Source organism: Ischnura elegans, chromosome 9, assembly GCF_921293095.1.
Source record: "Ischnura elegans chromosome 9, ioIscEleg1.1, whole genome shotgun sequence".
Lineage (NCBI taxonomy): Eukaryota > Metazoa > Arthropoda > Insecta > Odonata > Coenagrionidae > Ischnura > Ischnura elegans.
The window spans coordinates 51,463,683-51,484,497 of NC_060254.1; the positions used below are offsets into that span (position 1 = coordinate 51,463,683).

Genomic DNA, 20,815 nt, shown 5'->3' on the forward strand with positions numbered 1-20,815 from the left:
TAAAATGGTGAAATAAAGCAAATTTTTTTCATTTCATTATTAAATGTCTTTTTAATCTTGTATAAATGTTCCTGCTATATGAAAAAAAAACATTGAACCCCATGGTGCACGTATCGGATAATACGGCGATACGTTTCTGTACTTCCATAACAGCTAGTTTATAAATGTTATGAAACGGAAATATTATGTGTGGAATGGTTTGTAGAATGTGGCCAACACATTAGGTCATTTGCGCCCTAGAGAACACTAGGTTGGAGAAAATGTTGGCGTCAGCATTAGCCTGCACTGAACAAATGGTGTCAAGGGGACACTGACTTAACGATCTATCTGAGGGACGAAGTGCTGCAATTCAAATGCCTGCACGGAGCGCTCAAGCAGATATTAGACAGCATCTGAAAAATTTCTGCGGCTTTGGGATTTGAACCCGAGTCCTTAGAGTAGGAATCCATCTTTTGTGTCTCCGTATCAGTCAGAATCCCTGGCTATTTTTGTTTTATCACGGTATAGCATCGTATGAAATCCAAAATTATGCTTCTTTACTTATTCGTTAGGAGTTTTTAGTCGTTAGAAATAAAGTTGAACCGCATATGCTACCAAGTTCGCTAATAGATATAAATTTAGGAATAGAAAATTCCCCGTAAACAACACACCGAGGCCTGTACAACGGAGGAATCAACAAAGCACAGCAAAAAAATCCATGCCCTGTATTGGGGCCACCTACCCATGCGAGATTCGAACTCGCGACCTTCGGTTTGGCAGTCGAGGACTTTACCCCACCGCCACTGAGGACGGCAAATACATTATTAGTAAGCTATTTAGCCGTACTTTTATTTTATGAATTCTTCATTTTCTGATAATACCGTGACGGTTAACAGTTTCGCTGGTACTACTGCCAGCATTTTCAGGTCGAAAGTTAGTTCTTTTTCATGTTCATCCTCAAGACTCCGACAAGCGACAAGTGACACTGTTGTCTTCAACTCAGCAACCTACGTGTTACGGTCCGGTTCGAAAAATTCCATCGTACACCATGGAAATATCCGTTCTCACATTTGCCTTTTAGGTCGAACTAAATCACAAGAAAAATGCATAGAAGGAAAATAGTTTGTCTTAATATGGGTTTTAGAATTTATTTTGAATCGCATTGAGACTGCAGCATCTTGATAATGGATAGATGCGGCGTCTTCGCAATGTCTGGCGGGAGGTATAAGACGGAGAGGACGAGAGGAAGAGTTAAGAAGAAAGAGATGGCAGATGGAGTGGAAGTAGTTGTGAATGAGGATGGGAGTGGTGGTGAAGAAGACTTAAAGCCTTAAAGTGAAAGGAACGTGGAGGGCGTTTTTTTATATGTATCCATTCGCTTCCAAGTTTTTACTTTTTTCCTATTTTTCGGACGTTGACGCTCGTTTATTGACCCTATATCTCTCCTTTGGGTAAGCATCTTAACGGTGCATTCAAAGAAACAGATGGACACGGTAGATGAATACGGAACAATCCAAGTCTTCCTCAAACTTTTTTGTGGTCTCACTTGAACGGCGATCGTGTGCTACAATACAGTGTGCCCGATGGAGTAGAGCGAATCGATGGGAGACAAATGACTATCACAATTGGAAGAAGATTAGGATTGGAGGACCTTGTGAGAATGGAGGATTTTAGCCGGATTAGGGTAAAAGAAATCCAGGTGGATCGGTGAACCGTGCGTTCGATGGCGTGGACGAGTGGTTGATCCTAAATGGGGACCCATATCCAGAAATACTTCACCTAAGCAAGTTATTACGTTTTTTGTCCTTTTGTGTCTCATCATTCATTGATTAATGTAATAATTAATGAAAGGATATTGGGTGGGCATGGCTTGGATGCTGGAGTCCTACCTATAGGGACTGGGTTCATCTCCCGGCGGTGGCGGAGAATTTTAAGTGGTCCCCCGGTCCTTACTCGAGTGTTTTGTGAACAGCACTTCGTAACGCAATGTCCAATGGGGCGTTAAGCAGTGGTCTTCTTGGTGTATTTAGATTAGAGGAGGCTGATGACGACTTCGAGTTTCTCTCGATTCTTTCCTTTCTTTCCCTGCCTGCGTCGCAAGAATGACTTCAGCTGACCGTCACCTCCCACAAGTACCATAGCATGCTTACGGAAATATATAGCAGCTACGAATAACTAGATGAGAATTTTGTAAATGATTCACTTGAGTGTTCACCGATGAAAATGCGTCCACGTTCGACGAGACTATGACTGCAACCACGTCAGTCGTTTTGAAAACAAGAGTATGACCATTTATCGTCGTTTTATTTATCGATAAAGGGGGTTGATTATAGTTAAAATGAGCTAAATTTTGTAAAATTAAATATTTTTCCGTGGTGAATTATGTAAGCAAGGATAGTTATAACAAATAAACTAGAAGTATCGTAAAAATGTATTAAAATCCAATTAGTTCCGCTCTTGCCATTAGAATGCACGATAGTAAATTTTATTCATATATTTTATCCCTACAAAAGGTTTTGCCAAAACGTCTTAATTTCAGCATACTTTTCGGTATGGGAAAATCATCGTGGTAACTTTATTCTGGATAAATGTGCTTTTCATGCATAGTCTGGTGAATTTGAGCGAAACACTACGTCGCATGCTGTTCTTTATTTATCTTCGGAATCAAAAATCTGATTTCGCTTATCGTATTCATTGAGTGAAAGCTAATATCATTGGAGATAATCTATTTAAGTTTAGGAAATGCATAGTAAGATTTTTAATTGCAGTTAATAGGATAAACGACATCTGATTCTGATGAATTATTTATTTTTGATTGATGGTTGTACTTTGATAAATCATCATTTTTTACCCAGAAATGGTTGTGGTGATGTGGATGATAACACAATAATAATTAATATTACAATAATTGTTTGATGACAGGGCTTAAATTTCCATTCATATTTCTTTTGTAAATTATAAACCTCTTGTCATTATATTATTGTGCTACAATATAATGGATAATGCCATGTGATATTTGCTGCTAATAACGGTTTTTAACTATCGTTTTTAACTATCGTATCATCGGTCATCCTTCAGAATTCTTTGAAATAATATATTTTTTTCCTGGTGAATTATTTTAATGAGGATAATCATTATATGAAAACAAATCAATAAGAAATTTCTAAAAGAATTTGTTCCAATCGTTCATTTTGCCTCACGAGCAATTTTAACGACCGACGTTAAAGGATGATATTTTTTCAGCCCAAATCGTAGTACCCCAGATGTAGAAAATAAAGAATATACTGCTTCCTAGCACACATTTACTTCGAGACATGAGAGGGCGAGAGTAATTGGAAGAACACTGTGATGAATCTAGTGTACGAGAAAATTTGGCGGTGCCGTGAATTCGTCTGGGAGAAGGGAAGAAAGGAAAAAGGCGGCGTAGTGGCTGGGATAAGACAGGGATAGGGGAAAGAAGAGGGGTGATATTGGGGATGGAGACTTATTGGTGATAAAGAGTGAGAAGTAGGGAGGGGTACCACCCCTTTCCTCCTCGTAGAGTTCGATAATATCGGCTTCTGGGATGAGTGGTAGGGGCGGGATGCCTCGTAGCGTAATAATTAACCAATACGAGCAGGCTCTTGTTCGGGTTGTTATTACGATGTTCTTTTTTTTCTATTCGGCAAGGGAAGTAGGTTTGGAGTACACGGAGTGCAGATGAGATAGGCGGATAAGGGCAAGGGTACAGGAGGTGGAGGCGGGGAGAGACGGGGAAGGGAGTTCCCAAATGAGTTCTTGTCAGAGGGTATAGGAAGAGGAGTTCCGCAGAATGAGCTGAAAAGTGATTTAAATGCAGTGTTTTATGCAGCCTCGCTGTCTTCAGGCTCTCATTCTAACGTGTATTCCTCATGCAATCTTCAAGTAGGTACTGTAGGATATTACTTTCTGGCTGACCTTGTCTATGGACTAAATATCGAGGTCATTTCGAGTGATAGAGAGTTGCACTCTCTTTAAAGTGGAATTTAGCCGTTGAAGAAGGGGTTATCGCTCATTGTTATTGAATTTGGAAATTTCAGAACATAAATTTTATGCTTGTGCGTTTAATGATTTAACCAGTATATTGAAAACAATCATCACGTTAATTTCACTGTATAATTCGTTTTATGTAGCCAACATAATGACATATATAAATAAAGTAGCTGACCCGGCAAACTTTGTTTTGTCATCTTCTATATTATTACTACTGTATAAATACCCTTTTCTCAACTTATACGCAACCAAACTCTACAAATGAGGTACCAAAATGCACAGAATTTATCAGAGAACATGCGACGGCATATCTTACTTCCTAAATATTGCTATTGTTTCCTAAAATTGGTTTTTAAATAATAAAAAAAAAGAATGGTAAATATTCCTGACGTTAACGGCGCACAAACTGATACATGTGTTCATTTGCAACAATATCTCGCATTCTTTAAATAACTTTTATCAAAATGCGGCTGATTCCACATTCAAGTCTCCTGTTGATACGTAAGTATGAGTCATTATGTGCGTTTAACAGAGGATAGTGTAAATACTTCCAATGCTGTGTTTAAAGAGGTCCTCCGACCTCAATTTGTACATGAACATTCCAATTAAATTTGTACATAAGACCCTGCCTTTTTTTCTACATTTTAAAATGAGAAACACGCCTATCCCTCTGTGGACCTGCATTGAAAAGAGCGGGGGAAGCCCGCTGGGAGCGGGCGCATCACGCTCGTATAATTTATTCCTAGTGAATATTTTGGCAGTAAAACAAAAAATTAACTAACTTATTGCAAGTGTGTGGGGATACGACATATGCTGAAAGAGGAATGGCGGGCTGTCAACGATGCTGATCTATAAAAATAACAAAACACCAACCATTCATTTATGAAATCATTTTACTTTTATTATCTAACTTCCAATATTTGGGAGATCAAGGATCAAATTGCGGCCGAGGCTATCGATTTTTATAACTTTGTAGTTCTCTACAATTTTTACACTCTATGCGCACTTGCGAGTTACTCAGTTAAAGTTGGCCACCAGTTAGTGCGCGGTAATTCCTCGACTCACATCCTAGGAGATAAATGTTGTTACATTTTTTCGATAAGACATTTTTGAAGGAAAGCTCATTTGTTGTTAATTTGCAGTTCCGCCCAACATCCTGGACGAGGAGAGCTCCCAGTCTACGGTGGCGGTGCGGGAGAACCAGAACATCACACTCATGTGTAAGGCGGACGGCTTCCCGACGCCCAAGATCATGTGGAGACGCGAGGACGGACAGGGCATCACCATCGACCGAAGGAAGAAGGGTAAGTAAGATTGTGACTGCAGAATTGGGGCCTTTAAATCATTGCCCAGTGCAATAATTGACATTTTTGAGTTTATCCCCTCAGTCCCTATGCACGATGTAAGATGTTACCAACTACTCCACCTCTCTTTCAGCCTCGCGTAAAGGCCGTTTTACACGGTACACGGAATTGCGCAATCTGACGTACGTGCGAAGGCGCAGTCAAAATTGCGTCATGTAAAGCGGTGAATTGCTAGAACGCATGCGAGAATGCGTGGATGCGAGACGGCAAAATAGCCCCTGTTCTAATTTCGGTCATGCACTCGCGCAATTCCACGCTATTTTAGAAATAAATGCAGCCCTAACCTGCGCAATTACGTGCCCCGGGTAAAACGGCCTTAAGACTTGCGATATCGTCTCTTCCTCTTTAAATTCTCGCTTTCTGCAGTTGCATCTTTCCATGGAAGCCATCACACAACTTTGTGCTCTCAATAACATGTCATTTACAAAGTAGGTGTACCATATTAACTGAACGACAGTCCATATAACTGCCTCAGCTGGTATATTAACAGGATATTTAGAAATAAAACTAATTTTTCGGCAGCGTAATGCATTCACTCCTCTAATAAAATCCTGAGGAAGGTCTTAATAAATTGAAGCACAGAGGGTAGTTCTACGGTGTATGCACGTTTGGCCAAAGAGCCAGTTTCTAAGCCAGTCCATCATTATCGCGAAAAATCTTCGAGAGATCTCTTATCACTGTTGAAATTCGTTCATATATGATACAATCGTACAAGACTGATAAAATTCTTGTGGCCAATGGCACCAGAGCTCTACACAAGGTAGTAGAAGTCAATCCCAGCATAATAGCTAGTCCCTCCCCCTTACAGTTTCTGAGTCCTCTGGTAACATGTTGACAGCCAAGTGACAGCATCTTAAATTAATTAATCTTAAATTAATGTTATCAATCTTAAATTCATTGTTTTTATCTTCTTTACTTTTCATTTTTGTTTTCAAAATTGAAAAAAATTTAAGATAAAGTTTTCAATTTAGGAATAAGGTAATTTTGTTAGCTTCGGCGTTCAGTTGAGGATTCCTTGACTGTAAAAACTGTCTTAAAATTTCAGTCAATTCACAGCTTCCTAAATATTCAATAATTCAAGATTCTCTGCATAATTTTCTGAAGCTGATTGATTTAATTAGTATCTAAGGAAGAATTGCGGTTTTCAAATATATTCTCTCGTTAATGAGCGGTGAGGATTTACTTAAAATCATGATCTAGTTATAATTGAAATGTCTGCATATTGTGCCCGAAGCTCCTGCTTACGTCGTAGCATTTTTTTAATATGAGATAATTTATGCACTCAAAGCTATATTTTTGGATCATTTTTATTTTGAAACTTCTTTTTGACTTTTTAACTTTTTAAATGGCCTCCCATTTTTTTGGTGTGGTGTAACGATCATAAATTATATTTCATGATTTTTCAGCGGGTTCTCTGGTCTGGGTATCAGCTGTGGATAAAGTCCATGGAGACCATGTTTCATCGGTGAGGCCAGTCTTAAAAAATACTCAGCCGCACCTACCGCTTATATAGCAGAAAAAAACTGAGGCCAAAAAAGTTCATTTTTTGTCAATCAGGCATTTCCATGAAAATGCATTCAATCAAATTCGCATTAAAATCTTGTTTTCGCTGTCGTAGTATTTTTTTCGAATGAATTTCAAATTGAAGATCTCCCTAGGATTCAAAATCATTGATTGGTGAACATTGAATATAGAAGTTATGTGTATTTTCAATTTTCGCGGAATGTTTTGCAGTGGAGAGGAAAAAGATTCATCAAACGTGATTATTTTTTCCAAATTACTTGTCTAGTTTAAACTAATTATTTGCCATATATTTTGTAATTTATTGCCATTTTGTCGAAGGCAAGGCAGTTGTTGACGACTAAGAGAGAAAGAAAATTTTTCTATGTCAATTAATGCTAAATTAACACTGAGTTAACATTAAGTTTTACCTAAAATTGTAACCATTTTACCGCTCATCTTTGTTTTAATGCTCTTATGCAAGTGTCACCTTCAATGTGATCGTTTTCTGGAAATCTCCATGCTTATGTAATATGGTCAACTAATTCACGTAGGAACATTGACGTATGCTACACCTGATACGTCGTCGTGCTCCTCCTTCCAAGGGAGTAATTAAATTTCTCATACCCAAGAGCACACACATGAATGTTTCCCGTCGTTGATCTCGTGTTAGCTCTCGTATATCGACAAATTGTTCCCCGAGCTCCCTTGTTAACAAGTGTACGTCCACCATGGCATATGAGTCTAGATAATGAAAGCTTTGTAGCTAAAGGGAAGGCGGATGAAAGTGTAGTTTTAGCATGTAAAGGGGTTGATCCGTGAAGGGTGAGATGAGAAGACCTTTACATCAGCTCCAAGAATCGTCATCAGTTGCGTTCACGAGTTCTTCAGCGGCGTCAGGCAGCGCTCCGGCATCCGCGCCATAGCCAAGGTCGTTAGCGGCGTCGTAGTATAGTACAATTCTTGTATTACTGGTACGGGTTTATTTATTGTGAAACAGAATCGTTTGTTATCAATTCGTCAAGATTGAGAGATGAAGAGTTTTCGAATAAATAAAATTTTCTACGGAAAAATTCGATATAGAGCTAACTCAATATGTTTGGCTATATTTATAAATAATTGGGGTTCTTACTACACCTCGAGTCATTTATCATGGCATGTTATATCAATAGCCCACGTTTGCGTCTAATTCTTGCTGTTACCTAATTAAAATGGAGCATTGAAACAATAGCCCTTTTTTGAACCCAAATCCTACAGATATTTATATTCTGAAGTACTAAAATTTGGAATATATCCATAATATTGTAATACATACCAATTTTTTTGGTATAAAACAAATTACAATTTCAAAAGCTTACTCTAAGGATAGAATTTCTATTCAATAGAATGGGAAACGGTTTTAATATAAAAAAATCTTATGCAACGCCGTCCACCTTGACGGCGGCGTGAACGAAGCAGTCACACCGATTAGAATTCTTGGTTTCGGCGGCTCATAAAAATTTCCGCCATCGCTCGTGTGTGCCATGGGGCCGCGGTACACAGGTCTAGTGCTTGGGATGTTTTGGGTGTTGTGGTAATGTCGGAAAGGCGTAGAGGTTCCGTGTGAGTGGAAGTAATATTGGTTCTATGGAAGAGCCGTGAAGTCAGTTGCTGGAGACGGAAAATACTTGAGCAAGGAAGCGCAAAGATGAGGACAATATGGGAAGGTATGAGGACATAATTACGGACGCACATGGCCGTGGGGACGGGTACGGGACAGTATTCCTCTCGCTACGAGAAAGTCTATCAACTATGCGGATCGTCCAGTTTGTACGGAGGCCTAAAGGGCAATATCGCTGAGAAACTAGTTGAGGTAGCCCAGTTCTACTCCTGAAGTTACTCAAAGAGAATAAACCGGCTCAAGTTTTCATGCAAATTCAAGCATACTCATAGTTTTCCTCAAAATTGCACGGTGTTAATTGTGCTTTGGTGAAGTATCAAAGGCAAAGACCTTCTAAGAGTCTTTTGGTGGACAAATAAGTCAAAAGTTACCATCAAACAATATGTATATTTTTTCAAACGTACTTTTTATTGCAGTCAAAGAAATTGCTGTCTTAGTCCAATCATACACCATGCAGTTACTCACTGACGTTAAACTTAAAACGGATGCATAAATACAGTAAAAACTACATTACAACTCTTACAACCTGCTCCCCTTGTAAATACATCTTTGTACACGTTTGAATGAAAACTCGATTTTAAAAGGATATAACACGCTGTAAGTCACGAAGGAAAACCAGATGCACATTAATGTTTAAATTACTTTATTACTCAATGTAAAGTCAGTAGCGAAGTGCGCGGGAGCGAAGCTTCTCGCATCGATTCTCGTTAATCTTCCTCAGCTTGGACTGTGTGCACGGAACTCTACCGCTAGGTACCAAACGGGCAACCAGAATTCCTGGTTATAGAGCAGGGATGAATTACATGGGTGAGAATGGTGAGGAAAAGGGGGCGATATGGGAATGCTTCCCTGTGAAGCAACTTTTCTCTCTCTGGAGGGCGCACAGAATTCATTCATTCTACTCCCCTACCTTGCTGTAGGCACCCTCTTCTTATCCTTTTCCCCCCTCTTCATAGTCCACGAGCCTTCTTTGGTGTTTCTTGGAGGTTGAAAAGAAAGGAATTCTCTTTTCGCTCACAATCAGACGCGATGGTATCAGCGTCCTACCTTCCTTTAAAAAATGCTGTCTCTCGAATTTGGAGACTTATATTTCCAGTACCGTTCATTTAATTTTAAAGTAACGTGAACCAAATTAGAGCTAGTTTAAATGTCTATTCGTATGATGGTAAAACTTGAAAATTTACACCTTAACAATAATATCATTCAGAGTTAAGAAACTGAATTTAAACTTAGTTTTTTTCTTATTTTGGCAAGGATAAGAGGAAATTAAAGCCTTTTTGGATAGAAAACAGAGCGAGGTATCAAGTATTTTTATGCCCGTGTTTGTCTTAATTTTTTTCGAAATAGCAATATGAATTGTCATTCTGTTCAGCTTAAATCTATTTCATTCATCGATGTAAATTTATAGATACATCACAGTCAGTTCCACGCACCCGTTTAAATCACCTTTAAAGACCGTCTCCTTGCTATTGAGTTCAATTTTATGCATATTCTGCTAGTATCTTTACCCGAAATGGCATTTAGACTACATCTCGTAAAATGTACTCTAGCTTATGAATGCGATACGATATGGACTTCTTCTTCCCCCCTATGGTGTTCCACGATCTATCTTCTGTGTTTCTCGTGCATTGAAGAAAAAGTGATTCCTTTTGTTTTTCACCCTCATCCTGTCCTTATTCCCCTATTCTCTCTTCTTATCTTGGCCAAAGTGACGTATTAGGCTGTTTTCCAATTCGCAATTATTCACCCTTCGTGCACTTTTCGATCGTCAACTTACGGATGTGACGACAGCAAGGATGGAACCAATCGGCGAGGGCGCAAGGGAACGAAGGGTAAGTGAACAAGGGAACGCGGATGCTCCCTCGTGAACGTGCCCTCGAAGGAACTGGAAGTTGAAATGGCGGCAATGGAAAACTCAGAAATCTTGAACTGTAGTTTCAAGTATTTTTGTGTTTATTATGTGAGCTCTTTTACGTAATATTATAACGGCATTGTGAATTCTTGCTCTTCACATGCAAAATTATGAGTATAAAGGTGAAATTTATTCTTAAATCAGCCACCATTCCTAACACTACCATGCGCGTCACATTTCGTCACTGTCAATAGTTCGCATTATTTCCGTTCACACTTTATGGCGCCAGTAGAGCATTAGTAAGGGAGCAGGGTGCAAGGGAGAAAGTGAACAAGGGAATGAGTGCATACTACGTGGATTGGAAAACGGCCTCAGTGTCTGCCTCACTTCTGATTCCAACCACGTCTCAACAAGGTCAAGGATTGTATTCTCGCGCAAATTGAATTGATTATGCCCAAATTTGCATGTTTCTATTTTTTGTGTCTCGACTAGGAGTAGTAAATTCTTTAGCACAGTAATATGCGTAAAAGTCGTTCTAGAAGCCTTAGGCCGATCGGACTGCTCATTAACTAAGACCGTCGCATCGCGAAATGAGAAAAAAATCACGCGCCTTCGGAGTGATCATCGATGTGTGAGCGATTAGTATTATTTGCGCGCAGTCTTCAATTTGCTATATTCTATGCTAACGTATTTCGGTTCTGTTCTTTATTATTGCGGCGCTGACTTTCGGAACCATGTTTTTGACGCAACAGACTAGATTGTTAGGCCACTACTATCCCAGTTATGGAAATCGTTACCGCCGTTTACTTGAAAATAACTCAGCATTTTAGTAGATCGGACAAAGAAGTTTGCAAAATATTTTTTTTAGTATTTGCCGCTCTTAATGTTTACAAAAATTTCCAATTCAATTGCGATGTGAAAATATTCATTTTGCGTGTTCTTGTAGTATATCGCACATATCCATATCTTAGTTAGCACCAGTTATCTGAGGTACTTTATTTGCGTTATGAAAATGTTTGAGCTACAACTTAGTATACAGAGCACGCCTAAAACTACCCCAATATGTGTGTTGCGGAGGGTGTCTTAATCTTAGAATTATAATTTTCGGTTTGTCTATTTCTTCTTCGCAAATTGCATTGGCTTGAGTTCTTCTGCAAATTTGGACGAGGAAACCAGGTCCAAAAAATTAGATTTCTATTTTAGTGTGCGATATACGTCCAGAAAACGAATACAATTGAAATGTATTTGCGGTAAAAATAAAGACAATAAAGAGAAAAGTAGATTCACTTACCGAGTTTTACCCAGAATTTTTCAAAGTCCTTTTATTGTGCGACGGAAAAAGAAATGCCGAGGACAAGGCGTGAGAAGGAACTCGCCATTGTTAGTCTGATTGAAATAAAGTGATTAGGAAATTTTCATTTAGTTGATGTTAGGAGTGATGTTCCAATGTAGAGGTTTTTACGGCTTCTCAATAGAAAGCACGAATTTTGCCTCTCTGAGTACCATGTTATCATAACAACTAAGAAAAGTAAAAGTGGACTGCTTGTAATCTCCTCTAACAATGTAAGTACAGTCTAGCACAAATTGCTGGTTCGTACATTTTAATGCAATATGTCACAAAGTTTCAATTTAGGAAGCGGTGGGCGCTTGACTGAAGTCACCCAATGTGGCCGAAGTTACGGTAAGCGGATGGTTATTATTACGTGGATCTAACTGCTCGGTATCAAATACAAATGCAATTTTTAGGAACTGAACACCCAACCCTACGGCATTTGCAGTTTTCCACGATTATAAAATGTTATTACGACCTAACTTTCAATGTTACTATATCAACATGAAGATTATTCAGTAACATTGATAGCTAGGTCGTAATAAAATTTTACAATCTCAGAAAATTGCAATTATTTATTTCAATATTTCAAATTACTCGATAATAATGTAGTAATATTGAAACCTTGGTTGTAATAAATTTTTTTAACCATGGAAAATTGAATTTATTTTCATCAATATGGAAAAATTCCACTCCATGCGGCTCACCTCCACAGATCCATTCTCACCTTTTTTCCCTCTCCACACTCCCAGCATGTGGATCCCTCTAGTTGTGAGTGTGGCCTGTAGGTGTCGTTTCCTTTCTCCTCCTGGGCAATGCAGCCTTTTCTCTCTCCCTCCAACCGCGCAGCAGTCCCTTCTTCGTGTTTGCTCCCACCCTTTTTGAACCTTCCACCTCATTCACACCCTCTCTCTCGAAGGAATTTCGCAGGTGATGAGATCCCTCCCCTTTGACGCTCAAAAGAAATTCGAGAGAATGTGAAACGCCCCGCCCACTGCAGCGCAAGCGAGAAAAGAGGGAAGGGAATTGGATGCAGGGGGAGAGGGTGGGAGATCAAGGTGTCTTTAGCCTTGGGGAACAGTGGTGGTATCTTTGGCGAGAGAATATCAGGGAGCTTTCAGGGCCCGTTGTTGATTCTGACTCGCTTGAGTGCCTCTGCAAATTTGCTAGGCTTCGCATGACTGGTTTGGGAAAAAAGGAGTGCTGCAAAGGCTAATCTTAGAACTATTATTTTGAGTTTATGTATATCTCATTGGCCATTTGCATTGGCTAGTGTCCATCTGGAAATTTGAACGGAGAACTTATGACCAAAAGCCAGGTTTCTATTGTATTACGTGAAATTTTCCAAAATAACAAATTATTATTTATAATTATAGATATAATTCATAATTAAGATTATAGATAAAAAAGCCATGAATGTCTTTAAATTTGAAATTTTTTATTTTCATTTTGTGTACATCTTCTTGGCCGCTCGCATTTACTAGAATCCTTTTGGAAATTTGAATAAGGAAACCAGAGCCAAAAACCAGGGTCCTATTGCATTACGCGAAATTTGATTAAAAAACAAATAATGGTGCAATAAAGTCAGTGAATGTCTTAAAGAAATCAATTCTATAAATATTTTAGCATATAATCAATCTCAATAGTTAATAAGAAGACTAATAATAATGCTAATACTCTTTGGAAGATATCGATGCTATCGTGTGTCCTCATTGGCGTTGCAGTGAAAGTGAGAACGGGAAGATTTATTTTTTAAATTTTCTGGTATGTGATAAGCGCATTATAAGAGTCCCTTATTATGCGAAGGATCCACAGAGAAAAAATCATTCGCCTAAGGCGACTGATCTTTCGCACGATTGTGCATTGCGGGTGACTCCCGTAAAGGTTATCACCGCGGCTAGTCCCGGTATACTTTAAACTAGTCCCTTATTAGATTATGAGGCCATTGCTTCGTGCAAGACTACGGTGTGTTTAGAAGCGGTAGGTTATGAGAGAGATTTTGGGAAGGGCTTAGTTTATTCATGCTCCCTTGAGTTCTTAGGATATTTTTAGGGCTTTGAATAAAGTTTTGAAGAAAATAGGTGAATTCACCCATTCAGTGATTTAAAAAGGTTAAGTTGGATAGGTGAGGATAGAGGTCACCTTGAACTAAGTCTTTTTTATACCGCGCAGTCAGAGGGGGGGAGGAGTGTTCCTTTCCTTGGGCTACCTGATTATGGGGTTTCCGAAGGCTTCACTCGATATTTGAATCCTAAATCTCAACCCTGGAATTGACAGGATATCTGAGCATGTGGAAATACAAATTTCTAACCACACTCCTTCCTGATTCCATATTTTAATTGTAAAAAAATGTATTGCCTTGACAGTGGAAAAAGATCCACATGAATACGGCAGTAAGGATAATACCGTTTTCTTTTCTCCCCCTTGTTTGATGATAGCACAGCATATGGGAAAATGAAAGGGGGAGTTTTGTTAGGCTAACAAAAGGATTAAAGCATCCTTATTCTGACTGGCGGGAACGTGAAAGGAGATATTTCTACAAAAAATAAATGCAGAAAAGAGGGAAGATTAAAGGGATGGAGTCCACCTAGCTTTAAATTGAGTGGCTGACTCATGAATGTGATGACCGTTCCATTTATTTCAAAAGGATTAGTTGAGGTTTTGATTCTCATGGAAATTAAGCATTTGAATTCCAACCTCAGGCTTCATTCTTTAAGATTCATCGCAGTAAAATTCCTCAGACATCATTTCCACATGGGGTTAAAACCCTTTTGGGCTGATACAGAGCGCAAGTTAGTGTACGTTTCCCTTCTGATGATGGTTAGTTTAATATAAGTTTAGATTCCCTTGAGAAAGCAAAATGCACCTGTTGGGAAACGTTGGGTCCACCCAAATACATACGCGGTGAAATAGCCCAAAAAGATTTTAAAAGTACCAGACCACCCGCGAAAGTTTTATAGAATCCATACTAAAGTAAGAAATGCAACTAAAAATCTCCTGTATTCCAAAAAGTTTCGATTGAATTTATGCTAATAAAGAATTTGTTAATAATTTAATTTCAATTTGCTTATACAAAACGGAAGGCAATGGTGTTCTATTTGATTATGAGACCCTGAAACTGATAATCCTGTCGTTGCTGGGGTTTTATGCTATCTTTAGGGGTATTATCATTCTCTTATCAATGTTTTATATTTAGAAGAATTTACTTAACTTATTTAGTTACCATTACTAACTTACTTATTTACCATTGCTTTGGAAGATGTATCTGCATCAGACACATCTTCATTCTTTTTCTGTCTTTGCTCATGCATAAATAGATTTTTATTAATAAAATTGATTGCGTAGTATAGCCAAAATCCAAAACCGTCCAAAGTAAACGCAAGTTTACAATTCATATAAAAGAATATTTATAAATATTTTCGTATATTTCAAGTATTTATATTTAATTTATATATTTATAAGTATTTTTTAACCCCATGAATCGTTTTTTAAAGAGTAGCTGATCGCTTAGACAATATTATCAACTGATGAGTTATTGAATGAATTATCGAATTTTATTCATTTTTCTATATTTTAAATAAACTGAACCGTGATAAAAAGGTTTTATATGTATTGAGAACTTGGGATATACACGATTGCCTAAATATAATTTGGTAGATTTCGACGTGCTCCGGTCGTAGGTTTGTGAAATAGTAAGATCACCAAATTTTCGCACAGATTCTGTATACGAAACGTGTATTTTTGTTTTAGCATGCAAGTGGAGTTTCAGCGTTTTTGTTAGCCTAGTAAAATATTCAAGAGGGGAGATGCAAACGATAAGCATTTCCAAATATTAACTAACAGCTGCGAAAAAGGTGTTAAATGCAAAATGCTTTAAGACTTTTCTTTAGAGGGGTAAGAAATGGCTAAAATAAAATTCTTCACATGCGGACATGTGCGTTACCCTCTCGGTAACTTCATCAAGCGCGAATTTTTTTCGCTCTCAATTCAGTTTGGCTGCGTAAATTATACAAAACCAGTTTCTTTATTTCCCTCCCTCGTCGTTTCCGTTACACCGTGACATGCTGTCCTTCTCCATGTTGATGAATTCCTACAGAACGGATTTCACGGATATTTCCTTCTTTATTATCCCCTTTAAACTAATTTCCTACTGATTTATCCTACTTATATTCAATTGCATTCAAGTCCCACTTCAAATGCAATCTTCCTCACATATGTTTTCTATCTGAGCTTCCTCAAGGCCAGTTCATACCGAGGATTAACTCATCTGTAAATAGAGTTACTTATTGTGATTGAGAACTTTTAACGCCAAATCTCCCCACCTCTGAACGGATTTTTTTTCCAGTTATTCTGTATTCATTATTTTAAATTTGTCTTTTTGTTCGATGTAAGTAATCTTAAGGCTTCTGTAATACAATATTTGGTTACTGACTTGAATATCTCTTTAAAATTGGAGTTAACGGCGGTTTAGTAATGTGTAGTGTTGAAAATAAATAAGTCAAAATTTTGTTACTTTGTTGACTGTAGTAGTCTGATTGGATTCAGATCCCAAACTTTCATAAGTCTACATAATTGTTTGAGTTCGGGTCCTGAGTCAAAAGTGTCTGATTTACATTGTCGTTACGGGGTTACTTTGTTATCGATGCCATAATAAGTCGACGAATATTTATTTTGAATGTTTTATTAAGTAATATATTTTCTAATGTAAAATATATTAATAATTTTGGGTGAAGTTCTTTTTTTTATTTCATGATTGTCCATTGTTGCATTTCTTTATTCTCGGAGTATTAAGAGCTTTTTTAAAAGGTGAAGAAGATATCCTTCTGATATTGATAATGCAAAGGATCAAAGAAACCGTTTATTAAAAAAAAATGTATGCGCCTACGAAATTTTATAATATTTTATGTTGGAAGTGAGAACTGCATTACTTTCAGGAGTTTTATTAATGTTCTTCATGCTGTAGTTCAACCGATGTGTGATTAGGGAGGAACTGCAATCAATGCTTGATAGGTTAATTCTATTTTCGCGATGCCTGCTACGCAACGAGTGCCATACTTGAAGATTGCTGTCCCTTCTTTAGATGGAAACCGTTCGTTTTATCAGGATTTCCTTTATCATCACGGGAAAAAATTCTCCCTTTTTCGTGCCTTATTAAATGGATGGATATATTATGTCACCTGTTTTTCAAGGTTTTACGCCTTGCTTAGAAAAATTTTTATTGCTATTTATTTTCCTATGCAGTCACAAAAAATGTTTTGCTTTTTCCGTGTATATTTTATGACTAGATTTTCTGCCCTGTTTGGGCAGAAAATAGCTTAAATATTATTTATGTTGTTACTGTCCAAGATTATTATATATGTTATCTTATCGATTTTGTGGCAAGTGTACCATTGCAGGGCCAGCAACTCAAATGGCCATTACATCCGCTATCTTTTTGTATACTCCTTTTTCCATCCCTTTCTTCCCACTCCACCTTCCCTTCCAGAATTCCGAGCTGGGGATGAAAAGTCCGCCCTCGCTCACGGCTCAACGAACACTTTCGCCCCGATATACAGGGCTCACCACGGCCCCTGTCACTCCAACTAACCCACCCTCACATCATCCCTCTATCCCGAATTTTTCACCCTTTAACCCTAACACGATCCCTTCCTTGCCCACGGGGTATTTTTCCATATTCTTTTTGAAGAGAAATGATGAAAATGAAAGTAGTAGGGTTGGTATCCCTTCACCGAAGGCATGCAATCGTGACCCGGCTTGTTTTGAAAACGTTTGGAGCATAAAGAGAGCGGAAAAACCAATTTGCGAGAATAAAAGTGATGCAGAGTATTTCATTTTTACCTTGCCGTGATAGGAATTTTACGTAAAAACCAGTGACGTCATGGCAAAATTCTGATTTAAAGTATAGCAATAATTTTGGTTGAAATTCTCATTTATTAATTCCATGATTGTCCATTATTGTATGTTTTTATACAATACTCAGAGTATTAATAGCTTACATATCTTTTAAGAGGACGTTCCGGAATGCACTTTCCTTGACTCTCTTTAGAAGTGAAATATTACTATAATACTACAATACTATATTTATTATTACAAGTCATTATTTACTTTTTATAACTGAATTTTTAGTTTTGGTTTTAGTTTGGTTGGTTTTAGTTTAGTTAGAAAAAATGGCGTAGCACAAAAGGATCATACGTGTCCCTAAATTCTACAGTGCTAGGAATGAAATTTGATCAGAAATGAAGTACTAAGTGCCATCAAAGGTACCAAACACTCCTTGCGTAGTTTTTATCTTTAGAAGTCTCAAAACTCAGACTCAGCTCAATGTCTCAGCAAAACTCAACGTAAATCTCCTACTTTAAGAGTAGGATCCAATACTTTACTAGTTCTATGCTCTTTGCACTAATTATAGCATTACGCACTTAAAAAAATATCTTGTTAATCTAAATTTAATTGTTTAGCTTTGCCATTTCGTTAGGTTGAAAACATGACCTATTCCTAACTTAATATATGAGCGATCTAAACAAAAAATCGATTTTTGAACAGGTATATCTGTATGGAAAAACTATCTGAAGAATTAAAATCGATTTTACTTCCTCAATCAGTCCAGTGTTTTACCACCTGCATATATTTTAATATATTTTTTTGAAAAAAAAATACACGAATTTTCAAGTGCTGCTTGTTTATGCTACTACTGACTCACACAACTGATATTTCATGAGTGACCAGGAACTGTTTCTTAATAGGTATAATCATATGTTTGAACCGTATGAATGCGTCGCACTTTACACTTTATTCGTATTGGCATAACCGTGAAGAGCCTACAGCCGTGAAGAAAATTACTCTCACCGGTTGACTTTTTCCTACACGGAAGAAATATTCTATGCGCCAACCGGATGTTTTTTTATTGGGAAATTTTAGCTCATGCCCATAGAAATTGTTTGTCTTCTATTATCGCCCCAATTACACAATAACATCAATGCCGGTACATATGGAATCACTGCTTTCGTGCTATTTTGTAGTTGAGACGAGTGTTTGGAAAATATTTTTACAGTCATTTGAATTCACATTTCATATTTTTTTCAATATTAAAGGCTATTTGCTCCTTTTTTTAAAGACTTAATTGAATGATTTCTTGGAATTTAATAAGGGTTGGATAGCCTTGAGGTTGCGTAAGCTACATATTAAAGCTTTCCGCCGCACCGTCATGTAAGTGATCTCCTGTGAGTGAAGTCAGTGTTGATAAAACGTATTGTTATTTCGCGAGTGAAGTGAGGATTGACAGGGAGTTAAACGCCTCGCTTCATCTCAAAGTTACCTCGTTGTGATGGTATAGAGGACTCAGCCACGTATGACAGCTTGCTGCCTTTGTGTAGTCAAATGCAAGAGAGCGCAATGCGCGAAATGTTACAGGATTTTGGCTCTATATGTTCAATGTATGCATTGCACCATACCCTCATGATCCAGCACAGCTCGTAGGTGGTGTTGACACCTGGTAACTGGAGAGGGAATTAGCTAGATTACGTTTTCAGTTCAGGTAAATGCAGCTGAATATTCCACCGGAGATAATGTATATTTTCATGTTACGTTCACGGTTACATTATAAGAGGTATGTTTTCTTCTCGACCGATGTATTTTGTAGTTTTTTTTCGCTGCAAAGTGCTTGTTTAATGCATAATGATCAAGGAATTCTCAAGTTATCTATAATATATAATTGTCGATAATTGGCAATATTTGGAATTTTCGTGACAATGTTTCATCAAAAATTGTCAAATTTTAAATGGAGGTAAATGTTGATAGAGGTCTATTCTGCATTTCTTGAGATGTTCACCATGGCAGTGCAAGTTTCACACGAAAAACTCAACGCGAGAAAGATAATTACAGGGGGCGCAATGTGTTCTCTCAAGGTGTACACGACACGTTAACTCGTACAAGTTAATGTCTAATTGCATGAACGATTTTGGTGGACTGGCACCGAACACGTAAGAATGCATGAATCAGATTAGAGCAGATTTTACTTTCTGTTCATTTATTTGCACAAGTTAGGTGGTTAACTGGTGCATTTTAGCGTTCATTATCGCGTTCGTGCATTTAGAAATTAACTTGTACGAGCTAATGTGACGTGTATACCTGTCTTAAAAAAATTTCGGTGCGCTCCAAGTCACCTTTGTTTAAGCATTACGGTTATTTTATACATCCAGCTCAGTTGAAAATAAAATTTTAAGAGAGTGAACTAATCATTTACCTGCACTTATATAGGTATTTAATTTTATTTTAGCTAATGGAAATTAACAAATATATTAATATAGTATATTTTCAAGGATATCCACACCAGTAAAGTGGCTAACAGAAACATAGTTTATACATTAATAGAAGTATCGCGAATGATGAGAAAAATCCTCTGATAATCTCCGGTGAAACACTATAGGTATCATTTTTCACTTAGTTTAGTTCATTTTTAGAACAAACCTTAGCCACCTCAAAATACAAAAGTCCAAAAGTTGTCAAACTAAGATGGCGGATCTTTGACAACGCCAAAAACTCGTCATGAGGGTCAATACTCTATTACGACCACTTGGCCTCGCGACGAGACTTGGCGAACAGGTTTGGCCGTGCATGCGTCGTGGGCCGCAAAAGACTTAGCGACACTCTGCACAAACCCTTACTTTTACCTAAGATGTCTTATCCTTGTCGGCCCAGACGACCAGAGCCTCACACCGGCTTTTCTCCGCATTTTTTCATTTCCTCGCGATGGGGGGAGATAAGTTCTGGGTGGAGGAGTAAGGGGCCGAAACCTGGAATATGGCAAGGGTGCATCTTTGATTGCGGAGCAAGATAGAACAAAGGGGGTCGTTCTCCCTCAAACTGCCCAAGTGTCACGCGGATAAGGATTTATGTCCCTCTCGCAAACTCATTTTCTCTTCTGCTTATTTCATTTCCTCTCCCCTCGTTTGGACTCTCGGACGAAAACTTTCTTCGAAGAGAGTGCCGCATTTATATATGTTTTTTTAACATTTTTTTCTCTATTTTTTTTAAATTGGCTTCCTCTCGCGAAGTGGTTGTCATTTTCTGTTCGCCGTCGGAAAGATTGCAAGGAAATGCGACCGGCGTTGGCTGGTCTC

At 37.9% G+C, this 20,815-nt stretch overlaps 1 protein-coding gene across 2 annotated transcripts in view; it reads left to right on the forward strand.

Annotated features, from left to right (window-relative positions):
• The window catches only part of LOC124165664 (lachesin-like), a 450,658-nt gene that overhangs the window by 292,536 nt on the left and 137,307 nt on the right, over nt 1-20,815 (forward strand). For both annotated transcript variants that reach the window (XM_046543144.1, XM_046543145.1), the window contains exon 4: nt 5,133-5,294. In XM_046543144.1, coding sequence (XP_046399100.1) covers nt 5,133-5,294 — 162 coding nt within the window. The remainder of the gene's footprint in view (nt 1-5,132; nt 5,295-20,815) is intronic.